This window comes from Larus michahellis, chromosome 23 (genome assembly GCF_964199755.1).
Source record: "Larus michahellis chromosome 23, bLarMic1.1, whole genome shotgun sequence".
NCBI classification, from domain to species: Eukaryota; Metazoa; Chordata; class Aves; order Charadriiformes; family Laridae; genus Larus; species Larus michahellis.
In genome coordinates, this window is record NC_133918.1 from 3,984,785 (window position 1) to 4,007,945 (window position 23,161).

At 48.7% G+C, this 23,161-nt stretch overlaps 1 protein-coding gene across 4 annotated transcripts in view; it reads right to left on the reverse strand.

Annotated features, from left to right (window-relative positions):
• Positions 1–20,626, reverse strand: part of SBNO2 (strawberry notch homolog 2) — a 65,334-nt gene extending 44,708 nt beyond the window's left edge. For 2 of the 4 annotated variants that reach the window (XM_074565490.1, XM_074565488.1), the window contains exons 1-3: positions 20,513–20,626; positions 7,173–7,387; positions 5,991–6,070 (exon numbers count right to left, since the gene is read on the reverse strand). In XM_074565490.1, coding sequence (XP_074421591.1) covers positions 5,991–6,070; positions 7,173–7,298 — 206 coding nt within the window. In that variant the 5' untranslated portion in view covers positions 7,299–7,387; positions 20,513–20,626. Of the gene's footprint in view, positions 1–2,695; positions 2,715–5,990; positions 6,071–7,172; positions 10,213–20,512 lie in introns of those variants that run through there. The other 2 variants (XM_074565489.1, XM_074565492.1) reach the window with 2 other exon arrangements.
• Positions 20,627–23,161: the final 2,535 nt, after the last annotated feature.

Genomic DNA, 23,161 nt, shown 5'->3' on the forward strand with positions numbered 1-23,161 from the left:
CCACTAAAACGTTTCACCCGATCTGACTGGTTTCCTCTAGCGGCAAGTTGTAGGTTCTTCATAATGCCAGGGGTTACAGAACCCACAGCAATAAACTTTAACAAGGCACTAGGGGGGAGGGAGAAACAAAATTTGAAAAGAAATACTACCCAGGAACAGAGCTCGGGAAGGACTGCGCTGCCAAAGTATTATTAAGCAATTAAAATGCCATGTGTGGCTAGCAGCTCATTAACACACCATGCTTAACGTTTACATATGTATTTATGTACAAACACAGTTATCTCGCTCTGCTAAATATGTTCCCCCCCACACCCCCCCACCGTTTTTTCATCATTACAGATAACAACTCCAAAAAGGAAGAGCTCCCTCCCCCTCTTTTCCCTTTTCCCTTCTCTCCGGTGCTGCCACTGGTTTACCTGCGGCAGAGACACACCAAAACGGCGACCGAACCCCGTGCGAATGCAGAGCTGGGTTCAGCGCACCTGCACACAACAGCTCTGACAATCCAGCACCGACTCTCAGCTCCTCCTAATCTACTCGGGCGAATTAAAATCTGAGCATAAATTCTGGGAATTAATGTATTTACACACAGGAAAAGGCTGGTTTAAATTGCTTTCAAGTTGAAACCACTGTGGTCTCACTGTCTCTGTTGCACGAGGACAGAGCTTGGCCAGCGCTAACGAACTAACCAGGCAAGGGGAAAACTATTTTTACCGGAAAAGTGAACGCCGCCTCCTATTTCACCAGCACCTCATGGTCTGGAGAAGTCAGTTAAGGTAACGGGAAGGAGACCAAGACAGCCCCAACCTCGCTGGCCTGAACTGCTGTGCCATGACCAGCTCTGGTATGTTATTTTGCTTCCTTTAATCTTGGTTTTCAAATCTGTGAATGTGAGATGTGCTTTCTTCTTCCAGTCTGAAATAAGAGCCAACAGCAACTCAGTGTGCTGCTTTGAGATCCTCTTAGGAAAGCCACCAAGTACGCAGCACTTGCCAAAGTCCTTTTAGTCCCTTTGGTGCTGTGCTTTACCCTTCTTTCAATAGAACTTAAAGATATTCAACCTCGTTTGAAGACCTGGCATAAAGCCCCTGACAGATTAGCTCAAATTAAACTACAAAAAAAGAGCGTTAACTGGAAGACTCAAGCATGGGAGCCTTGCTGTATTGCCAAAGCAAAGATGTGGAACCAGCCTCGTAGCAAGACTGCCCTGTACGTACCTGCTCAGCCTCTCCAGGACTGACTTACTGGTGAACTGCTCCATGGAAGCTACTCTGGGCCAAGAGCTTCCCCTCAGAGGCTGAGGGTGTTCACTCTGTAACTAAAATTCATTTTAGAAAGGAAATTTATCCTGAGTTTAATCACACTGGGTTTACAGAAGACTGCCCACTTGCACTCATCATGAGATCTGACTTCAATCTGCAGCACTGAAGAAGGAACCAGGCATCTGGACAACAGAAAACATCTGCATTCACCAACTCCAACATTACAAGTCCACGTCCTGTCATGGAGACACTCAGCTCAGCCACGGAGAGCCAGGCTCCAGCTAACCCAGCCCACCCCAGAGCCAAAACCCCTCTGGGTTGAGCTTGGAAGGCAGCCAGGGACACGCACAGCCGAGGCCCGTCCAACGGCTGTGGGCAAGTGCTACACCAGTCCCTTTCAGGCCACGGATTCACTTCAACCGTTGAGGTCAGCTACTGAAGCTATCAAGGCCCCACATCAATAATTAACCTCATAATAACTAAATACATATGATTATTTAGTCAGGGAAACTCATCTCTTCAGTGCTGAGATTGAGTTTCCTAGGGAGTTTGGAGTCATCTTATTTTACTTCTTTCAGCTGCGGAAAACCAAGTGCTGACCTTCTTGATGAACAAAACCAGACCTTTTTGACCCAAATGACTAAACACATTTAGTCATTAGGTTCTTAGAGAAATTAATCTGCACTAGGGTGCAGTTTAGACTGGGGAGGCACTGTGCTCTTCAGCCAGAAGAGGCTGCGCTGGCTCCAACCAGCCCCCAGAAGAGGAACGCTCCACCGCGACTCCACCAGCATCACCGTCACCTCCGCTTTGCTCTGCGGAAAGGTAGCGACCCCAGTGAAACCACACCAGCAGAAGGGAAGGAATAGCTGGTCTCCCACCTCGGTCCGTTTCACAAAAGGGAAAGAGGGAATCTGGCTCCAGAGCTCCGTTTGAAGAAACGAGCATTTCGTTGTGCCAAGAGGAGGTTACGTGTGCTGACCCAGTGGACATCCGTCAGCAGGTACCAGTTCAGAAAAATAAGCGTTTGCTCCCTGCCCCACAAGCAAGACAAGCCAATAAAGCCAAGCCCAAAAATTCAGCTGTTACAAAAAAAATATATAGAAATCTAACGAGAGGGACATTTTCCTGTAGGAAAACACGAAGGAAAGCACGTTAAGGTGTGCAACCTTCAGAACCCAGCGGGCACGAACAGCCTTACTGCAGAGATGGTTCCTACCACCCTTTAAGGAACAAAGCAGCCAGCCTGGAGAAACTCTTCCATCCCCAAGTCCTGGGACATTATCAGCTGGGTGGGGAGCATCTCTGGATCGTATCAAGTTCAGACAATTGCTTTAAAGAGCGAGACTGCTTTTTTTGCTGCCACCCACTCTAAAGATAGCAGCAGTGGAACAGTTTGGTACAAGGCAAACCTGAGCTGACATCTGACTCACCCGAATCATTTGATGTCAGTCCAGCCAGTGGGTCTCGGGGTAGGGCTATTTCACACACTCCAACAGAATGTTGTTGGGTGGGGTCTTTTTTGTTGGGTTCCATCAGTTTGTTTTGTTTGTTTTGTAAAGAATTTGATCATTTTCTTCAGTTTTACCGAAGCTCAGGACCTTCAACAGCAGGACCTAGAGGAACACGGTGTGGACGGGCTTGTACAGGCGTCCACACCTCAGAGGAGAGCAATGCAAGGCACACCCCTCCCAGGCCATGGGGCTCCAGGTTTTGACGGCTTAACTTTGCTAGAACACTACTGCGACATCGCGCCTGCCTCGCACGCTTCATACCAGCTGCTCATCAGTGCATCTCATGCCTTTGAAGCTCTTCTGGGCCCATGCTGCAGCTTCACTGGAGACCTCCTACGTGCATTTTGGCCAGGCTTTATGCTCTGATGTTATAGCCCTCCATTCAGAGATGCAAACTCCACACCTCAGGCCAGCAGAAGATCAGGCTTGGCATCAGTCTGGCGCTTCTTCCCCGTGATGAGACCAATTCTTGTTTTTCAAAGCCTACTTCACTGTTACAGTAAGCCACACTCCACATGCAGGTGGCAAAGCAGAAAAGAGCAGGAAAACAGCAGGAAAAGAGGGCGTTGTGTGTGCTGGAAAGTGGGGAAGAAAGCTTTGCTCCAGGTTTTGAGAAATACTTTTTTGCAGATGCGTAACACCACTTCCAACAGCACAACTGGACTGACCCAGATCTCCCTGAAGCAAGGCATGTACTGGCCCTACAGCCGCTAGCGAAGCCCAGCTCTTCGGGGATAATTGCCTTAGAAATTAACTGAGGTACAGCTCTTCCTGCAGGGGACCTGAACCTCATTTGTTCTTTCAGCAAGGTTTAATACACTGTTTACATTTTTCAGGTTAAGAAAATTTGAAACAAAGAGGCAAGCTTTGGTATCTTTTAAAGAAATTCTCTAGCATGCAAGTTAACTACTGAAAAGAAACAGGAAAAACCTGCTTCAGGACAAAGCTGTTGCTATGAGAATAAGCCATGTCCAAACACAGCCACTTGCAAACAAGATTTCTTCTGCAAGGATTTTGAAGAGAAACTTGTACTAACTCTAATGCCATCTGCATTCTTCTATTTTACAACACGGACAACTCCCTTAAAAATCCCATTTTTCAATGTTTCCATCCCTTTCGGGATTCCTACCTGTAACGCCCTAACCCTAAATCCACCTAAAAAAAGATTCAGCTGCAGTTTTCAAATACAAAAGGAGAGAGGGTTTGTTTTTTTTTTTTTTTTTTGTGAAATACAGATATGGAAAATTTCACCTGAAAGGTAATTTTTACAATTACCAGGATATGAAAAACAGGAAGCTAAAGGCGCAGCCTTGGCTAAATCATTCTCTAGCAAATAATTACTACAATGAGCCTCATTTCCAAAAGTAACTATAGCAAAGTCAATAAGTTTACTTTCGTGTTAAATGCAGGCATGTCTTTGCAGGATCAAGGCTATAAGGTTTCCAGCAGGGTTGATGCGAGCAGCACTAAACAGGAAGAAAGTGAGGGGCAAAATCAGAACAAACGGTCAGAGGGGAAAAAAAAAAACCCAACACAATAGATAAACACAATCTAATCTTGTGGTTCAATACAGCAAAACAGAAATTCTGTTATAGCTCTCCTGAGGATTCACAAAGTGTAATTTACAGGAATCGTGCTCAAAAAGTCCACCCTCTTCCAATCAGAGACAGGCTAGCTAAGAGCAAAGATACTGAACTTATCTGATAACTCCTCTCAGATTCTCACTTTGGGGAGTAACCAGCGAGGCAGCGCTCCATGCAGCACCTGCGGGACAGCTTCTTGGTAACCTTACGTCAAGAACTGCCCTGTTCCACGCGCCCCCCCCCCCACCCCATCCTCGCTGGCCACCTCACTGCAGAGCGAGGTGGACCAGGCACAGGAGGAACAAGCAGAACCAACACAGAGACAAAACGCGTCTCACCCCTGTGAGCAGAGGAGACAATTCGCACCGCTGCCAGCCAGGCTGGAACTTCCACGCTCACGAGGCTGGATCTCTCTGCTGTTCCACAAAGATGCTACAGTCCCCTTAGGAAGGGGCTTAAACTAAACCCTCAAGCACCTGGAACACAGTTACTAGCTCACCGTATCAAGTTCTGTTTCTTTTATTTTTCCTTCCTCCCACCTCTGACCTAAATAAAAACACATCCTGTATATCTGTGCCACTCCCTGTATTCGGAGAGACGAAAGCAGCCGACGATCAGCCTTCAAACCTTCTTCCCAACTTCAGCATCTCCCAGTCCCGACAGAGCTCCAATCTAACCGCTCAGTGGTGGCACAAGGACAATTTATGTTGTGCCAAACATCTCCTGTCATGTCCTACCTTCCGATCCAGGATGGAGGTTCATCATAATGGGGGAGAAAGAAGAACAATGTTTATTGTTATGCAAAGATCCCTCAAAAAATGCTATTTTGGGCATGTAATCTAGAAGAGTTTTTGCACTGAATCTAGGAAGCACATGGCTGATGTCCTTCCCATCAGACAAGGCCACTTACTACGCAAAGGTCACCTGAAACCCATCACAACTCCGATTTACAGCTCTGAGCTGTGCTGCGTACTAGGCAGCTTTACCTAGAATCAGTCACGATTTCTCACACGAGCCCGTACACATCACCTCACACCTTGTGGGATGAGGTTATCAGCGAAGAACATCCGTTATATCAGAGGAAAAAGTCATGACTCTTGATGAACTCTGGGTTGCGCTGTTAGGGGCTGCGCGCGGTTTTCAGCATAGACATGCGATGATAGTATTTAGTCAGCTTCCAGTCACCTACACAGCAAAAGATTTTAACTTAATTTCACCCCTAAGTCTGCAACCTGGTACCGGTAATGCCGCCTTCTTCGTCTGCACCATCTGCATAAAGCTAGAGACTAAAGCACGACGTATTTCCTCAGCTAGATTGTGCTAATGGGGTGTTTTTAAGAACTCCATTAGTGTAACAAATCCAGGCTAAACCAAGGCTGTTCCTCCCTTGCAGCAGCCTCCAGGTTTACCAGAAATCAAAGTTTTTCTCTTTTTTTTTTTAAAAAAGAAGCACTGTTTGCTGCTTTTTCCAAGATGTAGCAGTTTATGAAATGCCACAAGATCAGTATGTGATGCAATTATTTCCCCATCAGTTAGTGAAATAAAGTAAACAAGGACAACGGTAAAGAAACAGTTGAATCACGGGGCGTGCAAGAGCTGAGGGGAGTTATACAAAGGAGAACAGCACTCACTGGTTTTCACTTGGGAAGGATGAGGTTGGAAAAGAGGCAGGGTAGCAGCTACTCCACGAGTCGGCAGCCAGCATGGAATTCTGAAAGGAGAAAGCGGAACAGTTACAGCGGCAGAGGACCGGCACCATTTCCTGCAGCTGCAGAGCTGAGGCCAGGCTCGGACTTCTCTCTCCCAGTGCCCTCCACAAGCAGAGGTGGCCCTTCGTTCTCTCGTAGCAGGAGAAATCTCGTGCTACGGCCCAGTTTCAGCTTTCGAACCTACTTTCCTATTGCTGTCCCCAAAAGGACAAAAGGCCAGTCCCCTCTCCCAGCCCTTTAACCTCAGTCTCTGAGGAAAGCGAGCACCAACCCATTCACTTGAAATCGGCTTGCATAGGTAAACACCCAAAACCATCCTTCTTCTCTTTTTCTGTCTACCCACATCCCTAAACAGCCTCTAACATTAACGGGAAGCTTTTAGCTCAGCATGTACCAATACAATCACGGAGAGAATACAGTATCTTATTACTCAGCTACAGATCAGCCTTTCATCTGTCCTTTTTTGTGTCCAAAGCAATGATATCTCATGCTTGAAGTAACATGCGCTTGGTGAGACGGGCCTCCTTTTTTAACCTCTCTATTCCTACATGTGACAAAACTCAAACAAGAGTTATAAACAGAAACAGAAAACTGCAGGGACACACAAGCTGTTTGGGGGTAGAGGTTTGCTTTTTGCCCCATTGAGAACAAATACATCAGTGACCCGGTCTTGTTTTAGCAGCTGTATCAGGACAAATACGACCCTATTCATCTCTGCCACGCTCAAAAAAGGCACAGCTGGACCCAGCAATAGATTTAGCACATCTCAGAGATGACCTGGGGTAGAAACAAAGTTTGCAATTCTGCATGAACTCTTTAGTCCCTTCCTGAGGAGCCTGGCACCCACTCGCTTTAGAGAGGCATCGTTTTAATCGCAGCCTTGCTTTCCTCCTCCCACTTCCAAAGCAGCAGACAGCCATCACCTCAACCCTCCAGCGCTCCCGATCGATACTGCCTGCCCCTGGAGAGCTGCCTAAAACGTCTGCAACTAGCTCCTGCAACCGTGCACAAGGAGTCGCGGGATGGGACGGGCTCAGATCCCTGCTGGTGACACCCTCAGAAGAGCTGTCCCCACCCCTCCTGAGAAGCTGCCGGGGCCCTCACCTCCATGACTGGCACGGCGAGCTGGGAGCGGAGGCCGGGGATGCTGTAGAGGGTATTGCCTGACTGCTGGTGCTCGTGCTGCGGGTAGTTCTGCCCCCCGTCCATGGCAGGGTGTGCTGAGGGCATCAGCCCGCGTCCTGCCGCATGAAGTCCTCGGGGCAGGCTACGGAGTGGCGGAAAGGTCTTTATCTGTGCTCTTCACCCTGCACCATGTCCTAGGGTGGAAAAGAAACGCACTTCTAAATTTTATGAAAGGGGAGGAAAAAAAAAAAAACACAAACAAAACAAACCCAGACTTCTAAGACCAAACGTAGCTAAGAGATCAGCAAACAGACGTCAGCCTGTGAAATGCCTGCTGCCTCTTTATAAAAGAGAGGTTTTTACTGGGAAACAGAGTTCTCAAATATCACCACACCTGGAATTCACCCAGACCTGCGAACTTACATTAAACGCACCTCTCCTGCCTTGCTGCAAACGCTGCTGAAGTCTGGCAGATCATCGCAATCATCTGCGATTTTCGCAGTAGACGCACAGCTGGTTTTTAGCTTGAGGAATTTTTTTTTTTTGTCTAATATACAAGAAGATTCTGCGCTTCCCCGCAAAGTCATGACAATCAATCCCCCAAAATCAGGTGTTTCCATGAAAATGTGCTCCGTAGATGGAACACGGTTCCACGGAGCACCGATGGCCATGCTCAGCAGGGAGTGAATCGCCGCACAAGGTCGGAGTCTCACATCTCCCAAACCGCTCTGCTTTGGTGTCTCCCTCATCTCACAGCAGATGTTCAGCGTGCATTAATACTGTTCGCCGCTGCTACGCACAAAAGTTAAACCATCTAGTATACTTTTAGCATTAATACTATTAATCTAACGACTACAAGAGCTTATCGGCTGTCTTGCATTTTCCCCTGTCGCTAGCAAGATGGGATTTCAGAATCATGCTGCTAAAGCAAGAGTATTGTTCTGGCAGGGATTAACCCCATGATAAGACATTGCCTTCAGTGCAACTTCTCAGTCAAAACCTCCAAAGTAACTTCTGATCATTTTTTTTCCCCCCCGCTAAATTCTCCATAACCCCAAAGGACATCAATTTCCAACCAGATTTAATGGACTAAAAAAAAAAAAGAGATGGTAAAAGCAACCTATACAACCGGAGAAGCAGGAAAAAAGCATCCATGATGTCTTTACTTTCACTGCATCTCTCTCTGCCCCCCTTCTGCCTCCCACGACTCTCTCTGCCACCAGCAGCGTGACAGCCAAGCAAATGAAAGTGGCCCATGTATTCTCATCAAGCAAGCCAGCCAAGCAGAAAAACGAAGCAGCACAAAGTGAAGCTGCAATTTAAAACACGCCGGCTTTGATCATTTGGAAGACACTATTTGCTACAAGTAGTATTTTTGAAAAAGTCATTTCTGAGTCAGAGTCCCTTTAAAAATAAGTGACCTTTCAGCGGACAAAATTATTTCTGCATTTGTAATGGAAAGCGAAATTAAAGTGCCTCTTTCTTTCTTTCCCTGGTGGCAGCGGCCATGCCAGCAGAGCCCCACGCAGGGCTCGCATGAGCAGGCTGCAGAACCCGCAGGGGACCAAGGACATCCCCGCGAGCCCAAGGTGGAGAGACCAACACCGATCCCTCGGTGAAAAGTCACCAGGCAAAGCCCTGGCATTCAGGGGACCTTCTGGGGGAAGAGCAGAGACCGACGATCCGCTGCCTCTGCTCCTCTAACAACCCGCAGGCTCACGAATGCCTTCACAAGACACAGGTTTCCAGACTGAAATTAAACCATTTGCCAGACGCTAAGCACTTTGCGGTTTAAAAAAAGTATTCCCCCTTTTATTTTAGCTGAAGAGGGAGTCACACTGGGACGCTCCCGGTGTACGGATGAAAGCTGCGGCTCGCCAGGGTGGGGCTGCGGAGCAGAGGGCAACTTCCCCGGGAGCAGAGCGGCCAGCAGTGGGTTTAAACAGGCTGCGGAGTTTGTTAATCCGACCTTTGCCTCTTCCCATGGCCCGACAAATTGTTAAAAAAAAAAAAAAGTGACCAAGATGCCTTTATTTGCAAGCTTTTTCCCTAGGAAAGCACAATGAAACATCACTTCCAGAGAATAAAATGTGTACACATCAGCAGAAGTATCACCAGGCTACCCGAAAAGATCATTACGCTACAAAAATCTCAGACCATTTTAATTAATCACCATCAGAATAAATGCTCTTTACGAAGGCCTGGGATCACCTAGATCCTTTTCACTGGCTTTATTTCATCAGAGATTTACTGCAGTCTCCTTCTTTTACAAGCAGAAGTGTTTCTTTTTACTACACCATAAAATCCACACTCAGGCTTTATAGTCCATAAGCCCAGGAGCAAAAAATAGCTAAAAAACACTTAGCTAGCACCCCAGCATCCTAATTAATATTGTTCTACTGGCCTCGGGCCTCTTGATTTATTAGCCAAGTGTTAGCACCAGGGTTCCCAAAACGCAGCCTGTCGACCACTTGCAGCCTTGAAGCCTCATTAGAAGCTGCTTAATCACGGCTTTCCTTGACGAAAGTCAGCACAGCAGCACGGCTGCAGAGGCAGCAGCGGTACCCGTGGGTGCTCTGGCCCCACTCACGCACGAATGAAGTGTCGATGCCGAGGCCCTATTATTTAAGCAAAACCTGCTTTATGTTACAACTCCTGAAGACAAAGGACTGCAGACAAATTTCCTCAGGCAGCCCAGCGTTCGCATCCCACCCGTCAAGCGGCGCTGCACACAAAAGACTCTGAAGACATGAAAATGCTCAAGGACTCCTTCCTCCCAAGCCACATGATTTATTGCAACAGAACTCGCGAACAGGGATGCATAAATGCAGACTTTGACCCCAAGCCCATTGTGAAGAGATGCAGTAAAAAGCTTCACCAGCGGGAAATGAAACAACCTGTGCTCCAGCCTGGCGGCTACACAGGCATCCCAGGGGGTGTCTCCTCTCTGGGCTGTAGGGCTGCCTTCTTCTCTTCCTTTAAATTGGTCTCTGATGCCACTGGCGGTCCACAAGAGATCCTATGAAATATTAAGTTACATCTAAGGAAGAAAGTAATAAGAAACAAGATAAACTTCCGTCATGACTCCACTTATCTCCAGTGGGGAAAAAAATAAAGAAAAAAAAAAAGATGATGAAGGGCTTGCTTAAAAATAGCCCTGCCTCACTCCTCCTCCCAATCACAAAATTCATGGCTTTTCTTCTTGTCTAGGAGCCAGACTATAAATTAAGTCTGTGCTACAACATCCCAATCCCTGAATGAACCAGTGGGGAGCAGAGACCTACAATGAGGTTTCTTTTCCACTTCCATCAGACGGCTCTAAGAGCCTCCAGCTCAAGAGACATTGGTGGTACAAGGCTGTCAGGAAGACAAAGCAATGGGGAAAAACTTTAGCAGGCTTTCTTCAAATGCAATATAGAGCTACAAATGGCAACGTTTGGATTTCCCCCCCCCCCCCCCCCCGAGGGGTGGGGTGGGTGGCCGTCCCTTCTTTTTGCTTTTTAAAATTACCTTTAAATACTGCTCTGCTGCGCCTGAACAGAGGTGGTGAGGTTTGCTGATCTCAGGGTCAACATCGCAGACTGCTTTAGAGATATCGATATCCTCTGGTGCCTTTAAATACCGCGCCTGTTCTTTTTACCAGACTCTTCAGGTTTTTTTGCTGCCTTTCCTCCCCCCCTCCCTATTTGTAACAGCTTTCGATAGGAAATCAGAAGCAGTTATTCCCGTAACAGCTGTAGCAAATATACAGCTTTACTTACACATCCAAAGTAACTTACGAAGGGTAAAAATCAATATCAGAATGTCTCCCTGCCTGCTCTACATTATCTCGTGTCTTGAAAACACCAGATTTCACTGGCCAGATTCTCTGCAGAGCAGCGCCTTTCCCTAAAACAGCATTAGTTCCTTAGGCAAACTCTTGCACAATAGATCATACCCAATTAGCAAAACGAAGGAAAACTGCTTAAGGAACTATAAACTACTTCTACGCTTGAGCAATGGTCAGATGGTAAAAGACAATGCATTGAATTTGCATGACATAATCCATCTGAAGAGATCAAAGTGAACAGCAGTCCAGCCTTACAGATGGGCACCTCCAAAAACCAGAGACCTTTTGTTCGGAGATGCCAAGGAAATCAGCAACGCAGTTAATGACGGACCTGGGATGTCGTGAGCTCCCAGTCTTGTCCTCTAGGACACACCAGGAGGATGAATCGCCTCAACAAACGCAAAGCCAAGCAGCGCACTGCTGGCGAGGCATTCCCTTCGTGCACAGATGTCACCCAACAGCTCATCACCATCACAAGGTGCTACGCGCTGCCCACCCATGGGGGCTCCCTGCTAGCTCTGATGAATGTCAGCATTTGCATAGAACGAGCCACTAAAAAAGTCCAAGTACAAACATGGAAATAAGAGCGCTGGAATACTCTACTGCCTTGGTTTATGGGGGGGGGTCTCTAGCTAGCGTATATTCCAAAATACCTCCGAGCATCGATAACAGTGGGAAGCAAGAGGCTCCAAGAATTCACTCTGCATCCTGCACCCTTCCACCCGCTGCCTCGACGCTGGAGGATGCTGGAGGCACTTCTTGTCCGACCAGGGGAATGGCACCATTCCCAACCTCCTGGAGGCCGCCAAACCCAACCTTCTCCAGCCCAGCAAAGCTCCAGCACTGCAAAACACCCTGCTGTGCTCCCCGCAGGAAGACAGCGGTTACATCAGGTTCCTGGGATGACTAACATGGAGTTTGTAATAGCTCTCACTGCAAGCTCATGCTCTGATAAGAGAGGGCTGCTGTCTGGCTTGCACACTCAAATTCCAAGAAAAAAACTAAAGAAAAAAAACTGCCTAAAGCCAGTTTGAGAGATCTGTGTGAGCCTGAGGACAGCAGGACAACGCCCGTCACAAGAAGAGGAGAAATGGCAACAGCCTTCGGTACACGCTTTTCTCACCACGCTCCAGGCAGCCCCGACACGGAAAACCGTGAAAATCAGCAAGTTCCTTTCAAGCCAAAGCGCTCTCATTTCCACATCCCGTCCCGTCCGCGTAACAATAAAAACTGATAAACAGAGAGGCCCACAGTTTGCCACGAACCGTTACAGCAAACTTTTTCTTAAACGTTTTTCCACTTCTCTTACCAAATAGACTCCAGCAAAGTAAGAGTTCCCATCGTTACGGTAAATCCGAGCTCTCTGGCTTAAGATCATTTCTATTACAGAAGCATGCAAGTGGCCCACCAGGATTTATTTAAAAAAACGAAACAAAAAAAATCTAGGGCATTATCAGCAACTGATTTGACTTGGGAGCATTAGAAACTCCAGAGCCAGCAGTGAACAAAATTTAATTACCGATACCAACTTTTGACCCTGACAGTCAAAAAAGGTTCTAGTTACATGGATTAATACTTATTTTTTCTAAAGTTTCAGAGTAACCTCTAGTACCGTCTGGGATTCAAACCATAGAGTTAAAACTCTCTTTCACAAGTCACAGATGAAAAAGACTTTTTTAAAAAACTCTCCCCTGCCCTATTAGCCTCTGACAACCAGATTTGGGATATTTGCTGGTTATTCAACTTTTAAAATTTCCACTTAGGAAAAAAAAAAAAAAAAACACACACATCAAACTAAACAAGCAGAGTGCTGCTGCTACCAAATTCAAGAATCAAGAATTGACTCAAGTTTTTCAGCGCGTTAGAAAATAAAGAATGCAGAATCACAGAAAACAGCGACCTTGAACTCAGTGACAGAAGTCGTATTAGGACATCATACCGAAAGGAACCCCGTGTGTGGGGCACACGTCACATCCCCGGAGCGCAGGAAACGGTCGTTAGTACCAGGAGGTACCAAACACAGGAATTTCCAAAAGCTTCCCAAGTGGATTACGCTTCAAAATATAATTGCAAAGTAATCAGACAGATTTTCCAGATGGGTTATTTGACATATAGAATTAATCGAAGCACTCCAGTGCCATGATAACTACTCAGGGAGCAATACGACCAAAAACCCACCAAAAAAAACCCCCCCCAAAAAAACCAACAATCATCCAACCACAGCACCAAACAGTGCAAGGATAAATCCCCTAAAAATCACCGGAATAGAATTTTTCATTTATGTGCCACAAAGCCTATATAATTAAAAAAAATTATCTCAAAGCGCGACCTGTAAAGCCGCTTACGCGCGAGCAAGCGGAGCCGTTTTCTAGACTCACAGAAGAGGAGGCTCCCGTGAGCAGCAGTTGTGCTGAAGACCACAGAAAGGGTGAAGCTGGGAGAGGAGAGCAGAGCCGGCAGGAGCGGTGGCCTAGGAGCGGGACAGAACGGAAGGTGAACCCCAACACCACAAGGAGAAGGTTCCCGCCTTCAAGAACTCCACTCGTTTCCTCCTGCAGGATTCACTAAGGCACAGCAAAGTCACCTCCCGGGTGATGGCACTCGAGCAACGAGCACACGCGCACGAAAAAAACCACTGGAGCTGCTGCTCTACGGCTGAGCAGCAGATGTTTAATAACGAAACTGGTTCCCTACGTTGTGTGATAAAGCCCCGTGAGCAATTTGATGATATCACGAGTCATTCTGATTAAGCTATAGGAACAGTTTCAATATTAAGAACAGTTTGCTTAAAGGTTTGCTATTCAGCCCAGGTGGTAAGGGGCAGGTTCAGTCTGGAATTCCTGTGGAATTCGTCACGCCTAGAGGTTACAGAGCCCAAATTTCAATTTTTAACAGCTTAAGCTTTTGAGAAATTTATGGGACCAGCACTGTAGCAGACAATTTCCAATTTGAAAAGCATAACGAACTGCTCTGCAATAATCGGGATTGATAGAGCTGGGGGCGAGGGTTCAGTTCACCGGTATCTGCAATCAAGAGGTGAAAACAACCCATTGTACGCTCAGTCAACGCAAGCACTTCCTCCTGTTGTGTTTCAGTCTTTGTTACTGTATTTTAAATTTCTCCATTAAAGGAAGATAGCTAGGAAACCACAGGTATGCACGGAGCAGTCGGAGCTGAACCTGCCGATCGTGAATTACCATGCACTCAATGACAAAAAGACCTCAGAAATCTGATCCGGTTCCTCCTCCCGCAGATTAATTCCGCTCCCCCCTGCCCACCCACCCCCAGTGGCGAACCAGCGACACGGGCACCCGCGGGAGCTGCAGCTGGAAGGAATTCTTCAGAACACAATTAGTATATAAGCGCGCAAAGAAATGGGAACTTAATACTACGGAACTCTTAAAAGCCATTTTCATGTCTCAAGCGCCAAGCTAGCTTCAAGTTCCTCTTTAGTGTTTCTTCTTGCCATATTTTTGGACAGCTTAGACCAAACAACGTTTTGCCTTGAGGGATGAGAAGGGAAGGGTTTGAATCAGAGTCCCGGTCAGTGCCACCGGCAGTGACTCACTCCGAGAAACAGGAAAACCACGGGAGAGAAGCGAGGATCTCCCCTTCTGATGCAGCCACGGTCCCCTCGCAGCGCTGCCGCGAGGCTCCATCACATTTAGAAGAGGGCCTAGCAGACAAAGGAGAGTACCTGAGTACAAAAGTTCGACACAGACAGAAGTACTGGATCTTTTCCCTGCGGATAAGTCAAAATATGAATGGAAATACCATTTTTTCTACTCTCTCCGCTCTAACTTAGCTCTTTTTCGTTAGGCAAACTCAGAGCAAAATTACATACAGTACTGCTTGTTTAAATACCTCAAACACTGTTGGAAAAAATTTCAAGTTAATTTACAAAGAAGGCAGGAGGTAACACAGCAAAAAATACTGCGGGTATCTTAGCTCTAGCTCCCTACTATTCTTAAGTAAGACTGGTGAATTTATATTTGAAAGCCAAAGAATACAAAGTTTGCTCCTTACCAGGAGCGATCTTAGAAGAGAGAGTTATACTGATTGCATGTAGTTATCTCTATGAAAACACAGAAAGGAACAATTTGTCTCCAACCTCACGTATTAGAAAACATGAAAAAAAAAAATGTGAGCCCGATGCAGACAACTCCAAAGTACTATTAGAAAGAGTTGCAGAAAAGAAGGGTGAAGAAATCTAACCTTCAGCAGATGAGGAATACAACCCAGTCCACCTACAAACGCGTAGGAAAACACCAATCGAAAAGATACTTATTATCTGTGATGAAATCGGAATCACTTTAGGGCATCCTAAGCCAAGCACTTTAAGCCACCGTGATCTCCTGAATGCTTTCGTAAGGAAGAACGCGCTTGGGAGCATTTGTTTTGTCCAGCGGGAACACTGCGAACGTGCGGGCACGGCACTGCCAGGCTCCTGAGCAACACCGGGAAGGAAACGAGGCAAACCTCGTTACTTACCTGGGCCGCGCGAGTCAATACGGAATGGCAGTGTGAGACAGTCTATCTGACGGATTAACTGACAGAATTAGATAGTCCGTAAGCAAAGGGAAGAAGAATTGAGACCATTCCAAAGCTGCTTGCTGGATCTATGCAAGACACGTGGTGGTGCAGGCAGAAGAGCAAACTTGCCCTCCAAAGACAGGCGATGAAAAGGAAGAACGAAATGAAAATAGAATGGAAAATAGAATGAAAAGGAAGAGCTTTACCCTCCAAGCAGCGCTAGCCCCTCCTCATTAGAAGCTCAGACCATATTGTGGGGGGGAAGTAAAATCACGGACAGCTTTTTGGAAGGAAAAGTCCTCTTTACAAGAACATATCAACTGTCCCACACAGGTAGACTTAAAGTAAGTCATGCAGGTTTAAATTAGCGTGTAAGAGAATTCATTATTATAAGTGCCAGGAAAAAAAAAAAAAAAAGTTGAAAAACAACACACTCTGAGACAGGTCAGGTTGCAGGGACTGTAGGAACAGAGGCAAGAACAAGGAACGGAACAAGGAACTGCAGTTGACAAAGTCAGGGCCAAATCTGACTTACTGGAGAAGCGCAGAGTGGCTATATTTATACTATATTTATATTATACATTTCTGCCATGGAAACAGCCATACCATTAGCGAGGAAGTGCCGTACAGCATGGCTGCAGGAACGCACGCATGGGGACGGACTGCACAGACCGTGACTGTCACCCCCTCGCACAGGAACAAGCTCAGGCCCCAGAGCAAGCGCAGCCGGTAGGGAAAGGAGGCTCAGCTCCCATCACCCATCCACTCCTACCAAACGGGGCTGTTCTTTTCCCCCTGAAAAGGGTCAACACCGGTGTAAAGCACCTTTGCACCAACAAGCCGTGTGCTGCACCCAGAATTGCGCTGCCCATCACTGGGACGCTCCTCGAAGCTGTAGGGGTACTTGCAAGAGTCACCGTGGCCTTAATCCTCGCACAGAAATGCAAGACTAAATAATGGGAGAGGGGAAAAGCTGAATGTGGAATCTTGTTGCTGGCATCTGCCCCAATGTGCCATTCCCTAAATTTCCAGGGATTAATATTAGGCAATTACGTGGCACAACAGCTTTAGCAACAACAGAGACAGAAAAGAGAGGTTCATTAGTCTATCCACTGACATAAATTGCCTGAAATATTCAACAGATACTTTTTTGTTTCAAGGCCGCACAATTAAAGTTAATTGCTGATGCAACCTGCAACGCTGACCTCATTTTTCAGTCACTCAGCTCACGGTGAGTTCAGAGCGTTATCTCTCCTGCTCCCCTGGACTGCTTCTCCACCAGCGGAGCTGTCGGGTCCCCGCTTCACCGTTCCCAGTTTCACGTTACTCCCCCCACAATGAAGCAGCTGTAAAGCAGCCGGCCGTTCCCTCCACTCACAGGCTGCTCTCACCCTAATGGTCTGTCTCCAAATTCAAACGTTCTGCTTTGAGTAACGAAATATCGCTCCAACAGGGACCCAGACCGCCTCGGAGTCAAGCTGGCTTGTAGGGCAGAGACAGATTCCATCTGTCCCTGCTCTTCCACCTGGGAGAACAGAGATGGCTATTTCTGGACGGAGCAAAAATGCCTCCCCATACACTACACACGCTTCTGCCAAGAAACACTCAGCACATTTTTGCATAAATCTATACAGCACCACCCTCACACAACCGTGCGCTGAAATAGCCAAAGCGTAAACACGCAACCCCCGTAAGGCAGAGCTCGGGCTGAGACTGCCCAGCAGCTCAGGCGACAAGTGCACGAAACGGTTCTCAAAAGCAGGGGCTTGAACACCCCCAGCAGCGGGGCAGGGCCCGCACAGGGCACCGGGAGCATCGGGGCTGCTCCCCTTCTCAGACCTGTCGCGAACACGGTCCTGGGAGAACACAAACCACGGTGAGAGCATGACGGGCGCCGAGGTCCGGCAGCAGCGAAGCGCACCTGGGCAGAGCTGTAACACAAGCCCCACACAAGCACTAATGAAGTCAGCCTCAGAAGCACACCTGCAAGGCAGAAATGCGTTATTACACTATTTAATTAAAGGGACAGAGAAGAGCACAAAGAACTTAACTCACTACGGTCAGAAGCCAAGAAAACATGGGTCCCCAATTCTCTACACTTTGCTCTATCCCCAGTTTCCGAGGCACTCCATCACGAGAGACACGTTGGAAGAAACACTCTTCCTTGGAGCTGAGCAGGTCTCGATGTTCTGTTTCACACGCAGCTACTCACAGTGGAAAAAAATACTCCAGGACATCAAAGGCTGCTTCCCCATTGATCGCAAGCACATAAACACCATTTCAAACCAGCCAACCTTCAGGCAGGCTCAACATATACATTTTTCTCTTGAAAGAGGCATGTATTAGCCCCTTTCATGGCTACATGTTTACAGACCTCGATCGCGTTACCAAAAAAGGCTGAAGCGTTTTAAGCTGAAAAACCGTTTCGGAAGAATATAAAACTCTTAATTCAGCTTTCCTGAGAGATCCAGACTCTCACAACTAAAAATCACAGCGCAGTATTCAGTGACTACACAGTTAGCTCTTTATTACTGTGTCACCATTCAAAAAGCTTTAACCCAGCATCAGCGTTTTTATTATAGACCCTCCATTTCAGGGATCTATAACTTAATCATTAAAAAGGCCTATTCAGTCAGGAAACACAACCCTCAAACACACCACATTCTCCCTATTTTAAACCAAAACCTTAAAAAAATATTCCTGTCCCCACATACTTTAGCGTTAAAACAACCTGCGATGAAGGTAACCGTAGCTTTTCAATGAGCGTCCGGTCTGGCAGACGCAGCCTGTCCCATGTCTGGCACATGACAAAACATGACGCTTGGTCCTGCTGTTTTTGTTCCAAAGTCGGCGGGGATTAGCGGGGGGATCTGCTGCGTTGAGAGCTCAGCAAGCGCAAAACAAAACAGCAACACCCAACAGCAAGGAGGCAGCTAGGGGACGGACAAATGATTTTCCAGGAGAAGACTGCTCCTGTTCAAGGATGAGGATGTAAGACCCTGAAAAAGGTGAAGTATGGGAGGAAACCGCATTTTGCAAAATATTATGAATTTCCAGTTGTTTTGTTTTGTTTTTTTAAAAAAGGTGCAAGTTCTTCCATAAGAAAAGAAAAATCCACACATGGGACTCTGCAAAATCTTTCAGAACGCTTTTAAAAGAATCAAACTTGAGTTCTAATCATTAAAAAAAACTTGCAAAATGCACTGGCCGCGCCATCTCCTGTCAAGTTCTATGGATGTACCATGACATTTTCCTTTATAAAGAAAAAATATCTTCTCTTCCAGCTGGCCCGAAAGCCCAGCAAAAGCACGACTATGATTCCAAGAACAGGCAAAACACTATGCAGGGAAGCAGGTGGGGAAAGCATACCTTTCTTTTTCAACTTTCGTCAGCCATCCTAGCTACTACATGAAACAGCTGCAGACAAACACATCACTGTTTAATTAGACAAAAACCCTCTTAACGACCATCACCATTCCATTAACTTCAGCATCTAATACCGTGCAAGCTGGCAGACAGAAGACAGTGATTCCAGGCACGCCAGGATAATGCCAGCTTCGTGCTACGCCAGCACTAAGCACTGAGATTTCAGGTGTTTTTAGGCTACTACTTTGGCAATGACTAAAAAAGTACTTTAGACAATCTAAGTATTCTTCAAACTGTACTCACACTCGTGTTTGAATGACACTTCACTCAGTTCAGCTGCTGCAGGTACAAGTTTTATTTTGGGAAAGCGAAGGTGTAAATGCCAAGTAAACAGACCTCCATCAAAAAAAGAGCAGGCAGCAGAGATGAGAACAGAACTCAGGCTTCCAAAGCCTCCAGCTACATCCCACCTCGTTAACTCTGCAGAAGTTTCACTGCCTTATGGGATGCACAATGTTCCCTGAATGCAAAGCAGAAGTATTAGTATGTAATTTTCCTCCTAAACACATTCCCACCAGCAGCTGCTCTTCAGTTTAGACGTACCCACACAGGTCAGAGCCAGCTCAACGTTTCGGATGGCACGTAGATAATCTGCAGAAGGCAACGGCGCCACACAGGTACAGCCGGTATCTTTCTGCCCACCAAACTGACACCGGTAACAGTGAACAAACCAGAAAAACCCCTGCAGGCTTTTGGATCCCTGCAGCAAACCTGCAGAACTTGCCTTTCCAAAGACCGTCTTATTGTGATTGTAAGCGGAGCACGCTAATTTGAAGTCGCAGTTCTTATGCTGATGTTTATGGTTACTTTCGAGAACAGAGCACTTTCTTAAACCTTGCATTAGTATTTAATTATGTTAAGAACCGAGTACACCAGTGACCGCTAACAGCACTAGAGTTAAGAGTCTGTTAGCATAAGCTCTATTTTTCAGAAGCTTTTAATTGAGCCATTAAGAGCTACACCACAACAGGCAGAAACTTGGCAACAGAGGCCTTGGCCCGCGATGGATTTCTGTAGGCATTTTTACAGCTCTCGGTTTAAAAGCCGCGGAACGACAAGGGCAGAAAGACACCGGTTCTCTGGCTTTCGCCACCTCAGCTTCTCCTCAGGCACCAGCTCCCGTTGCAGGGCCCCGGGGCAGCGGGAAGAGCCCGGGCTCCGCCGTGACACCGGCAGGAGCGGCCCCGGCTCGGCGTCAACTTGACTCCGCCGTATCTTCTCCTTTTCATACCCTGGGCCAAACTCGGCACCGGCCCCGCAAACCCGACGGGACCGACCCCCACCATCTCCCCCGAGCCACTCAGTCCCCGTTTCACAACCACAACACCCTTAGGCCGGGAGAAAACTGTGGAGAAACAGGACCGGGCCTCCCGGTGTGGGGGACCAGGCTGCCCCCACGCACCGGCTGCTCCCGCCGCGGCACCGACCGCTCCCTCCCCGGCGACGAGCAGCCCCAGGACACCCCATCCCGGCCTCACGGAGCAGGGACACGGGGGTTCTCCTCCCGCTGAGGGAACCGGGGGGCCCTTACCTGCGTCCCGGTGAGGGGGGGGACTCAAGCTCCCGCCCGGCGGCCGCCGCCGCCTCTCCGTACTTCCGGGTTCGGCGCAGCCGCCATCTTGGGGGGGACACGGACTTCCGGACCGGAAGTGGGCGGTGAGGGAAGCGGCGTAATGGCGGCCCCCAGGTCGGCCGCCCCCAGGTCGGCCCCCCCCAGGTTTTATGGTGCTGCATGAGGGAGGGGATTCTGCCCCTCTGCTCCTCTCTGGGGAGATCTCCCCCCCCCCCGCAGTGCTGCCTCCAGCTCTGGGGCCCACCAACATGAGAAGGACAGGGAGCTGTTGGAGCGGGGCCAGAGGAGGCCCCGGAGATGCTGGGAGGGCTGGAGCCCCTCTGCTGTAGGGACAGGCTGAGAGAGCTGGGGGGGTTCAGCCTGGAGAAGGCTCCAGGGAGACCTTCCAGCCCCTAAAGGGGCTCCAGGAAAGCTGGGGAGGGACTCTGGAGCAGGGAGGGGAGCCACGGGACAAGGGGGAAGGGTTTTACACTGGAAGAGGGGAGATTGAGATGAGATCTGGGGAAGAAGAAATTGTTTGCTGTGAGGGTGGTGAGCCCCTGGCCCAGGTTGCCCAGAGAAGCTGTGGCTGCCCCATCCCTGGAGGGGTTCAAGGCCAGGTTGGACGGGGCTTGGAGCAGGCTGGTCTAGTTGAAGATGTCCCTGCTAATGTGAGGAGGGCAGACCAGATGGCCTTTGAAGGTCCCTCCCAACCCAGGTTATTCTAGGATTCCGCTGTTGTCCTACCTACCGAACAGGGGCAGTAGCTCTCAGCCTGCAGAGGAAGTGGGAGACCTGAAAAGGGAAACGCTTAAATCCTGAGCAGTTTCCAAGGAATGCCCGCTCGCTGCCATCCCACAAGAGTCTTGCTCTAAGAATTATCAGCAAATCAGCTGAAGAGCTGAATCACGGGACTGAAAAATAAACTCTGGCAAATCACCCTGTGCTCATTGCTTGCCTCTCCCTCCCACCCATTCTTGTAAATTTTTTTTTTTTTTTAATTTCCCGTTGCTAATGTTGGATCTGTGCCCCTTGTAAGTCCCAGGATAAGGACAAAAATCCCATCAGGGTCGTATAAAAACGCCTGCCCAGATGGGTCTATTTTTACGTTGGCATCCCTAAAGGGGCGGCGGCAGCACGGGTATCTCGGCTTCGATTTATCCCCAAGAAGGAAAGCGCCGGCCGCACAGAACCGCCACTATCTGCTTGGCCTTTTGAAACATGGGGCTCTTGCCAAAGGCACTGGTGGGAGGGAAGGGAGGACCTTGACCGGGGAGGTCTGTGACACCGCGGATGGACCGGGGATGAGGCGAACTCGTGGCTGTGGCGCACCAAAGGGCTTTGCCGCCAGCAGTACACGGGCTTGGCGCCATGGTTTGATCTCCAGCCTCTCTGTTCCAGTACGGGGACGATCCCTTTGATAACGGGGAATGCAGCTGGCTAACGGGAAACCCCCCGGGCCCTGTGCCCGCAGTGGAGCCCCAGACAAGCAGCCACAGCGGGGCACAGGCTGGCACGGCACGGGCAGTCCGGATTTGAGGATGTGTATCATAGAATCATCATCACAGAATGGTTCGGGTTGGAAGGGACCTTAAAGCCCACCCAGTGCCACCCCCTGCCCCGGGCAGGGACACCTCCCACCAGTCCAGGCTGCTCCAAGCCCCGTCCAACCTGGCCTTGAACCCCTCCAGGGATGGGGCAGCCACAGCTTCTCTGGGCAACCTGGGCCAGGGGCTCACCCCCCTCACAGCAAACAGTTTCTGCCCCAGATCTCATCTCAATCTCCCCTCTTCCAGTGTAAAACCCTTCCCCCTCGTCCCGTGGCTCCCCTCCCTGCTCCAGAGTCCCTCCCCAGCTTTCCTGGAGCCCCTTTAGGGCCTGGAAGGGGCTGGAAGGTCTCCCCGGAGCCTTCTCTTCTCCAGGCTGAACCCCCCCAGCTCTCCCTTCCTCATCTCAGGTACCTTTAGAGTAGCGAACCCTCATCCTCCCAGGCTCCCTCGCCTCTCCCACAACCTGCTGCCATCAGCAGACAACTGCGCAAACCCCAGCCCCAGCCCCCTAAACCAGCCGGGGAGGCTGGTGAGGGCGGAGGGGAACAAGCCCCCGCTTCTCCCATGGCCACAGCATGTGTGGCATGGCCAGAGCATTCCAAACTGGGACCCTCCAGCGACATCCCCTCCCCGCCCCGAGGGGACCGTTCCCTTCCTCCCTCTCAGAGCCAGGCACAGCGTTTGTCACATTTGGGCTTTTAATCCCGTCAATGAGCGCTGCTCTCAGAAGGCTTCATTCATTTGCACGCGCTAATTAATCAAAGCAATTGTGTCATGCTTTCTGAAATACCCTTTCTCCGGAGCTTAACGCCAACGGCTCTGGCTCCGTTCAGTCACATCCCTGTAATAAATCTCCCCGCTGACTCTCGCCGCACCCGGGGCCATGGGCGCGCTGGAGCGAGCAGCATCTCCGGGGGCCAGGCAGGGCTGTCCTCGTCCCCTCCAGGCCACCGGCCATCTTATCCCGCAGCGACGCTGGACCCCAGCTAACCACGTATTTGCAGGGCCTAAAATCCCCTAGAGCTATTTATTTAGTATGATCCAAATATGAGTAAGTAGATACCCTGGAAGAGCACAT